The 9,820-nt window shown below is 45.2% G+C and overlaps 1 protein-coding gene across 1 annotated transcript; it reads left to right on the plus strand.

Moving 5' to 3' along the window:
- Nucleotides 1–775: 775 nt before the first annotated feature.
- LOC120906103 (acetylcholine receptor subunit beta-like 1) lies at nucleotides 776–8,536 on the plus strand. The gene is made up of 6 exons (XM_040317550.1): nucleotides 776–865; nucleotides 1,202–2,063; nucleotides 2,210–2,346; nucleotides 2,426–2,580; nucleotides 2,675–3,716; nucleotides 3,809–8,536. The coding sequence occupies exons 2-6, from the start codon at nucleotides 2,003–2,005 to the stop codon at nucleotides 3,971–3,973; spliced, it is 1,560 nt and encodes a 519-aa protein (XP_040173484.1). The 5' UTR covers nucleotides 776–865; nucleotides 1,202–2,002; the 3' UTR covers nucleotides 3,974–8,536.
- The last annotated feature ends 1,284 nt before the right edge of the window (nucleotides 8,537–9,820 follow it).

The raw sequence follows: 9,820 nt of genomic DNA on the forward strand, positions 1-9,820 counted from the left end.
GTAAAGTGGAGATTTTTTTTTGTTGCAGTTCATGAAGATTGTCTTCATACATCGCCCTCCGGGCGATCTTTCTTGCGGCAACCTTCTACCCTTGGGCTAAGCGATTAGACACTCTTGCATTTTGTGTGTCTGCATTTTGCTTACATTGGTGATTATAGACCAAAGCGGCATTCCGATAGTAAACGATTGCACACTGCCCCAGGGAGTGGTGTCCTTTCTCTGTGGCATTGGGAAAATTTCACCCCACCAAGCCAAGGAGGTAGAATAAATAACTTGCTTTTCAATCTATCCCTCGACCGGTAAGGAAGGAAGGATAGGCTATGGTTTTTGAGGGTTTTTTGTTCTCGGTTTTTGTTTGTTGGATGCTGCGAGAGTATGCTCAGCACACCAACAAAAAACTCTCACATCAGATAAGAATGGTCCACCTGTTCGGCGATCAGAAAGAGACAGAAGGCGAAAGAAAGAAGGAAAGAGAGTTGGAACAAGATAAATCCAGCGTGTACACTACCCAGAGGTGAACAAAATATATCCGACACCCAATCTGCAGCGCATGCGCATGCTTATACGAAGGACATTCGGGGCGAGCGAGTTTCCAGCATCCCGAGCGAGATGCTCTAGTTTCCGCCCGAGAATTCCAACTGACATGCGCCCATCTCCACCGAGGATGCGCGCCCTCTTGCCAAGTGGGCAGGGATGGAGGGAGACGAATGATCCACGAACTCATCCGAAAGCCCCATAAGGCGGCCTCGCACTACCATGGCATGGTTAGCAGTCAGCAGCTTGCGTTGTTATCAGCAACAGCGGCAGCAGCTCTGCCGTACAGGGTAGCCCCAAAATCATCGCCCCGACTGGACGACGGCCCGCGGTAAGTTGTGTGCTCTCTTCCTCTCTCCTTCTCCTCCCTTGCTCCCTCTCTCTTTCTCTCTCTCTCACACTCATTTGCTCCTCGTCTATCACATCCCCAAAACCCTCCAAAACGGCTCGTGCATTCTCATGTGTAAACTTTAACCCACAAACACACACGCGGACGCACACGAACGCAATACGTGCACACGGAGGTGTGTTTGTGTGTTTGTGGTGTTAAGGAAATCGATAAACCATTATTTGCACAACAGTTTGCGCGATGCTCAATTGCTCTAAAGCTACCCATGTTCTCTTGTTCTTGTCAAAAAAAAAAACAAAACCACAACAAATTTTACAGGCGGCAGTAGCGAGAGCGAGCGTGCTAGCACACTACTACCACTCTACCAGCACGCACGCAGCACGCAAGGATCTGCAGCACTGAAGCTGTGTGTGTGTGTGTGTATACGCGTGTGTTTGCCGCACGCGTAAGTGTGGTAGTGGCGACAGTGTTTCGTTCACAGATAAAGGAGTGCCCTGCAATTTAGAGGAAATTCACAGCAATTCGCGATAACGTGATAGAGTGAACACAAAAGAGGGATTTGTCGGTGAGTGACAGTGCGTTCATGTGTGTGTATGTGAATCTGCCCCCCATTCATCACGCCATGTCCAGCTAACTGAGTAAAGTACACCGCGTAGGTGCCTTCCCTTCATCTCCCTCTTCCCATCCATCTCTACTGGCAGTGGGTGAGGAAAGGCGTTTCCTCGTTGTGGTATTTTCCTTACCCCAACCCAACCCATCCCACCACATCCACACCTCTATCTCTCTCTCCAACGTCACACACACTCGTACACGTTCGGGAGTGCACACGCACTCGCGTGTTAGTGCGATACCTGGTGCGATTCGGTAATGTCGCACGGCGATCCTTTCCGCGAATAGCCGTAGTCGTCCTCGTCGTCGTTCCAGAGCGTGTGAAACACCTGGTGGAGGTGGTGCTGCAGTGTGTAGAAGGTACTGCTAGCTGCTCTGGCACGCCAGTAACTCGTTGGAAAGTTGAGGCGCTGGGGTACAGCAGCACACGAGCGGTGAGGCGTTGGCCCTCGTGACGTGGCGTGACGTTGTGCAGTAATCGGAAGAAACGGGTATCACATTGCGGGCAAGATGCGTCCGAGTGTGCTAATCCTGTCGGTGCTGTTAGCGCTGCAGCAGTATCTAGGGATGGGTAAGTTCGACACGAAGCTTGGGGGGTCCCAAAGGTGTGTCTGCCTTCTCCAGACGTACATCTTCTTTGTTGCGATGCTCCATCAAACTAACCCATATTTTCACCACCCTTGTGTCTTGTAACAAATGCATCCACCCGACAACCAGTGTCATGTTCGGAGGACGAGGAGCGGCTGGTGCGTGACCTGTTTCGTGGTTACAACAAGCTCATTCGCCCGGTACAAAACATGACACAGAAGGTGGACGTGCGGTTCGGACTCGCCTTCGTGCAGCTGATTAACGTGGTATGTAATGGCAATTGCAAACGGACTCATTCAAACTGACCTCCAGTCTGACTATCTGTCTCTTATGTCTTTCACCCAGAACGAGAAGAATCAGATTATGAAATCGAACGTGTGGTTGCGGTTGGTGTGGAGCGACTACCAGCTGCAGTGGGACGAGGCTGATTACGGCGGCATCGGGGTACTGCGGCTGCCCCCAGACAAGGTCTGGAAGCCGGACATTGTGCTGTTCAACAAGTACGATCACTGCACACCCGGTGCACCGCTGCCAATCCTCAAACATACAAGTTAACAAAACACCCACCTTTCTCCCTTTAACCTTTCCCGATAGTGCCGATGGTAACTACGAGGTGCGCTACAAATCAAACGTGCTGATCTACCCGAACGGTGAGGTACTGTGGGTACCGCCCGCCATCTATCAAAGCTCCTGCACGATCGACGTCACCTACTTCCCGTTCGACCAGCAGACCTGCATCATGAAGTTCGGTTCGTGGACGTTCAACGGTGATCAGGTGTCGCTAGCCCTCTACAACAACAAGAACTTCGTCGACCTGTCCGACTACTGGAAGTCGGGCACGTGGGACATCATCGAAGTGCCCGCCTACCTCAACGTGTACGAGGGCAACCCGACCGAGACGGACATCACGTTTTACATCATTATCCGGCGCAAGACGCTCTTCTACACGGTCAACTTGATACTGCCCACCGTGCTGATCTCGTTCTTGTGCGTGCTCGTCTTCTACCTGCCTGCCGAGGCGGGTGAAAAGGTGACGCTCGGCATCAGCATTCTCCTGTCACTGGTTGTGTTTCTGTTGCTGGTGTCGAAAATTTTGCCACCCACCTCGCTGGTGCTGCCACTGATCGCCAAGTATCTGCTATTCACCTTCATCATGAACACGGTCTCGATCCTGGTGACGGTGATCATCATCAACTGGAACTTCCGCGGTCCGCGCACGCACCGGATGCCGATGTGGATCCGGTCCGTCTTTCTGCACTATCTGCCCGCGATGCTGCTGATGAAGCGCCCGCGCAAGACGCGCCTGCGCTGGATGATGGAGATGCCGGGCATGAGTGTGCCGCCGCAGCCGCACACCCACCCGTCGTATGGGTCGCCCGCCGAGATACCGAAGCACATTAGTGCGCTCGGCGCGAAGCAGTCGAAGATGGAGGTGATGGAGCTGTCCGATCTGCACCATCCGAACTGCAAGATGAACCGGAAGCTGAACAGTGGCGATCTCGGAATCGGCGCGGATAGCTGCCGCCGGGAGAGCGAAAGCTCTGACTCAATCTTGCTGTCGCCCGAGGCTAGCAAGGCGACCGAGGCTGTCGAGTTCATAGCCGAGCATCTGCGCAACGAAGATCTGTACATTCAGGTAGGTGGAAGGGGAATGGAGGAGGATCGCATTATTTTTGCAAGAACTAGAAGCCTACTGACAGCTTGACTTTTCTCTCGATCTCGACACAGACACGGGAGGATTGGAAGTACGTCGCGATGGTGATCGATCGGTTGCAGCTTTACATTTTCTTCATCGTCACCACGGCCGGCACGGTCGGTATACTGATGGATGCGCCGCACATCTTCGAGTACGTCGATCAGGACCGCATCATCGAGATCTACCGTGGCAAATAAAGGACAGGGGCAAGCATCCAACACCCACACAAATGCACATACACACACACACACATACAGACACGCATAGAACACTTACAACTGTAACCTCCAAGTGCACAATGTGGCATGGCTGAAGCGAAGAAGCGCTGTTGGCCGCGCTTCCGGCTCGAGAGTGGTCTCGAATGCGGTACCCTCCCTTTCAGCAATAGTTCATTATTTAGGGTGAGTCATATACCCGTCCGCACAATCCTCGATCAAACAGCACTCCATCGGATGGCAGGCCCACGTTCAACTACTTCGCTATTTCGGACAGATAGTCATCGGTCCAGTGCCTGATAAGTATATAAGGTGAGGCACGGTTCCCGCATAGAAAAGCAAGAAGAAGGAAAAAAACAACAATCGCAATGCATTTTGTCAGGTTCGTTAAATAGTTGCCTAGACACCGTTTACCCCATTAATTGCCAGTAAGGAAGACATAAGCAAGAGAGCGACGAAGAGAAATATAGAGCGAGAGAGAGATCGAGAGAGATAGAGAGCGAGAGAGAAAAAGAGAGAGCGAGAGAGAGAGAGAAAGAGAGAGATAACGAATGAGAGCCGGTCAACACTGGTACCACCATAGCCAATACACATCAGCGTTACGCCAGCCATACGTTAAGTTTCTGTAGATACTACCTTATCGGTTAATTGCAATAACCAACATGCGGGTAATTGGGGAAGCAATAGTACTCGCCATCTCGTTGCTGCTAGACAGTGTGCTGCCTGTCCAAACGTTGCTTACCGTCGAATTGAAGCAATTCTTGTACTTGTTTTATGTGACAGATAGAGAGAAGAGGAAAACTCGAAAAAGAGAAAAAAGAGATAAATAGAACGAGAGAGAAAAAGAGAGGAGGAGGGAGAAGCAGAATAAGTTAAGAAACGCTGCACAACCATTATAGCAAACAATAAGAAAGGAACTTTTACAGTCATAAGCAGCAGCAGCCACACACATGTTCATCCAACAGCATTAACCCTACACTTTACACAGTTACACGATCGCACATACACATGTAGTGTTTGTTGTACAGCTTGGCGTAAAATAGCGTCTGCGGGTTTTCTAATCAACCACTAACGACAAAGGGCAGTCGTCAAATTGGTATAACACTCTGCCAAAAACGCCAATATGTAGCTCATACGAGTAAGAGAGAGATAGTTAAATAGAGAAAGGAAGAGAGAGGAGCAAGAAAGAGAGGGAGAGAGAAAGAGAGAGAGGGGTAAAGTGAAAGAGGAGAGAAGAGAAAGAGAGATTAATGAAGGGGACAACAATGCTCCAACCAGAGTATTAAAGGGGGAAGCAATTTGCCAAGGTCGTTGACTGTTAATTTTTTTATATCGAATAATCTTTAAGTAGCTCAATATTACCTATTCGTTAATGTACGATTCAACGGAGGGAAGAAATGGGGATACACCTATAAGGAGAGTAGCAAAACTATAACTATTCGAATGTTGGCACGTTTAATTCAAGAAAGCGCAAGGAAACTGGAAAGCGAGGCAGAGCGAAAACGCGATAAGCTAAACCAAAAGGCAATACGTGTTTCGCGAAAAATAGCAGGATTCCCCTTTTCCCCTGTAACTCTTCAATGATGCGGAGCTGTACCCACATTGAGGGTAAATGGAAGAAACGAGTAAAAGCTAGTCAACTGCAATTTCTATAAAACAAAACAAACTAACAAAAAAACGTCGTGTTTAAACCGATAAGTTGGATAACAATAACAAAACAAACAAAAAAACAAACAAAAGACTATTTAATGTGTGTGTGTGTGTGTCTTGTTTTCTGTGACGCCCGTGGCACCGATGGCATTATTAGCAAAACGGCAACATGTGGCCGGAAGGAGGAATAGAGGACAAGAAGAAATATGTTGTGTGTCCACGGGACATAACAAGAAAGAGCTTTGTTTCCGATGTTAATAATAGTAACAAGCAAGGATGCTTAGTTTTGTTCTTTTTATATATCTGTCATGTTGTTCGAAGTTAGCGAATAGATGGAGAAAAGGAGAGAGCGTGTGGAGAATACTAAAAAAAACACTATCCTATCAGTTGAACTACTAACCTATAAGCAATTGTATCTAATTAAACAAAAGCAAAGACACGCACAGAAACAAATTTGTAAGTTAACCTGTCTACTGTGTACGGGAAACCGACTCACGAGACAAAAAACAACAACAACAACAAAAACACACACAAAAGAGTATTTTATTATCGTCTATACATCCCTAGTACATTTTCAACTAACGTTTATGTGCGAAACGAAAAGCATAACATTATCGTAAACCAAACACTAGAGTGGAGGTGCCCAGACAACGCAGATCGGAAAGCAAAACATGTAAGCAAATAAGAACAAACAACCTACAAACCACACATATACAACTGCAAACGGAAAGCAAATTACACTGCATTACTCATTACGCGTATTACGTATACATCAAACCAAAACCCTTATACGAACAGCAACTTATAACATAACATAGGACCCTTATAAAATAGCAATGCATTACGTCGTAACCGGAAATAACTGAGGAAGGAAAATTGTAAAACCGTGTGTATGGCAGAGAAAAAGATGAAAGAGAAGCCGTATAAAGATGATGCCGAAGCAAGTACCAGTTCTTCGGAACAAAATCCTAGGGTAATATTGCATGAATGTTTTCTATAACCTAACAAACAAACAAAAAAACCGAACAAATAAATAAAACAAAACATTAAAGAAAAAAACACACACAAAAAATACGCTAAACCTTGGTAAGGGTGTGAGCAAAATAGAGGAAAAAAAGAAGAACATAATTCACAAACTACAACAAAAGTTGAAAATAAGATAATGAAGCTCCAACATTCGAACAACATCCATTGTTTTGGTTTGTGCACTAACAATGAGCGCAAAAAAGCAAAACAAAAACAAAAGAGTTTGACAGAACACAAACCCGAACACAAATATGCACCCAAAAACCTATGACATTTGCAAAAGAAAGCGCGTGATATACAATTCACAATAATTTAGTAAATAATAGAGCAACGAGCGAAAGCGTGTAAAACGACGGAGCGTTACGTGTAAACTATGTTAAGCATTTCTGAAAATGAACTAAACACAAAACACTAGAATGCATACCGGAATGTGTAATAGAAAGAACGTAAAAAATAAATCAAGTATGGTACTAAAGAGAAAACTTAAGACAAAATTGAAGACGGTCAAGCAAAAATTAACAAACAATCGAGCGGTTGAAAAACAACATAGGGAACCGGAAACAACAGCAGCCATAAAGCACAACGGTGCGGAGAGAAAAGAAATCACAACACAGTGAAATCGGTCAAAAAGTCTAGTGCGAATTTACTCAATAGTAAAATTGAAAATGTAATTGTCAAAGCGAAACTTTGACACAGCGCGTTAGCTAAACATAATTATTCTGATACGGTGGAAATTTGGATGAAGCATGTTTCATTTTCGTTCTCGTACACGTTTATGTCCAGGAACAGTAAGAGATGAAAGTGGAAATGAAGATGAAGAAAATGGCACTGAGTTTCTGTTTCTGCCTGCAACACGTTTTGTGTCCTGTGGTTCTTAACCAATACTTCCAGCAGCTATTATGAAGCAATCAAAAACCAGTATGGCTTCACCGGTCGTAATCTTCCTCCTACTCATCGCAAACACGCTAGCAACAACAAACAAAAGCGAAATAAGTATTTCAATATGTATGCCGGCCGGCACTGACACGTTTCTGCACATTAATCCAACAAATTTGCTGACTTGGCCAACACACACACGCACACATACTCGTGCACGAAACGTTGAAGAAAAATAGAACAGAACAACATCAAAATTACATTTACAAAAGTACGTAATACATTAAGCAAATCCAGACAAGAGGAGCCACGACAATTTGATACTATCCGAGGCAATACAATGAAAATTACATGGATACATTTGAATGCACGAGTGAGCGTGTCTCCTCTCAGTGTGTGTGGATGCGCCATTTGTGTCAGTAAACAGAAGAAAAAATCGAGATAAGTCTTACAGCAAAAACAAACAAAACACACCACAACAAAACGAAATCGACATCCGTTTGCAGCCCTTAACCCCCGGGAAAAGCAGCACAGGTCATTCGGTGCACGTTTGCATATGTTTACGTAGGTTGCTGATTCAATTATCGAACATTACGAGTAAAATATATTGTATTGGATACACATTTTTAATGAAACAATTGCAGAAAAAAAACAACAAATAGTGGATAATTTTAACAAACTCGTGTTTTGGTAATTTTGGCGTCTTTTTTATTTATTTTTTTCTTGTGTGTTTATTCTTCACATCTGCTCACTAGACCCTTCAATTAAGACGTGTTTGAAGAATGAAAAAATCACCTATCAACGTTCTGTTCAACGCTAAGTTCAAAGTTTTAGAAGTTGACGCCTGGTTAAACTAAAAGGAGTCAGGAGCGTTTAAAATAATCTACGTAAAACGTTAGTTCCTTGAAAGTGTGTGGAATAATAAGTGCTTATTCTGTACTCACCGGAAAGTTTTCTACGATCGTAGATTTGTAAAGAAGCTTTAAAATTTCATGAATGTTTTTAGTAAAATCTCTACGATCGGAAAGAAATTAAAGGTTAAAAAGTATGGAAAATTAATGAGCTCTTAGACTTTTTTGACTGAGATGCTGAAAATATTGTTCCGAACGCTGTTTCGACCAGAAACATTTTCGATCAGCTCACGCAAAGTAACATGAAAAGCAATTATTCACACTCTTTCGAAATATTTGTGTGCACCCAGAAATGGTTCTCTTGAGAACGAATGAGGTAGGAAAAAGAAGACAACAACGTTACACAACGTTACACATTACAACGACAATGAAACAAAAGAGTGATAACAATCGTTCGAAAAATTGTAGCTCTAATGCAAAAGTAATGCGTAAAATATGGTAAACCATCATTTTATTTCACGTTTGACAACCGCTTCGATTGTTGCAGCTTTGATCAAGTGTGTCGTTATCGTTGATCAAGTCGTTGAACTGGAGCATGACATGCGGAATGTATGGAGTACATGGAGCATGACATGCGGAATGTCTACACCTTTTCCAAAACAAAGAGTTGATCGCCAGATAGTCGCTGGCTGCTAGTCCGTTATCCCGGCCTTAATGGCCTGTCCTTGTAGACGGCCTAAAAAGACTTTACGGGCTGGGTTGTCCGTTTCCATGCGTACAACATGGCCAGCCCACCGGAGCATGGCGAGCTTGATACACTGCGTGACAATGAGGTTGCCGTACATCCCGTATAGCTCGTCATTATAGCGCCTCCTCCATTGTTCTTCCACACATACGGGGCCAAGTATCCTTCTGAGCATATTCCTCTCGAACGCGGCCAGAAGGGTTTCATCAGATTTGGACAGTGCCCATGTCTCAGAGGCGTACGTGAGTACTGGTACTATATAAGTACTATATAGTCCCAGCTTCGTCCGTCGTGACAGGTTCTTTGAGGTGAACTAATTTTTCAGGCTGTAGAAAGACCGGGTGGCACCCAGCATCCTTACGCGCAGCTCAGCTATCATGCTATATTTGTTGCTGACCTTTGCCCAAGAAAGGTGAATTGTGGGACCACTTCAAAAGTGCGTTCATCTATCTGTTGGACAGGCAAGCCCATCCCGCTGCCGCACTTCGGTGGTAGCAAAAGGTCCTGAGCGTTTTCCATCCACTTTCACCTGGCAAGTGACGTTGGGCATAGTCATTCTAACTAGCCTTATCAGTTTGGCCGGGATTCCAAAAGAGCTCATAGCTTCGTACAGTTTTACCCTGGCTTTGCTATCATATGCGGCTTTGAAGTCAATGAAGAGATGGTATGTGTCGTATCTGT

Source organism: Anopheles arabiensis, chromosome X, assembly GCF_016920715.1.
Source record: "Anopheles arabiensis isolate DONGOLA chromosome X, AaraD3, whole genome shotgun sequence".
NCBI lineage: Eukaryota > Metazoa > Arthropoda > Insecta > Diptera > Culicidae > Anopheles > Anopheles arabiensis.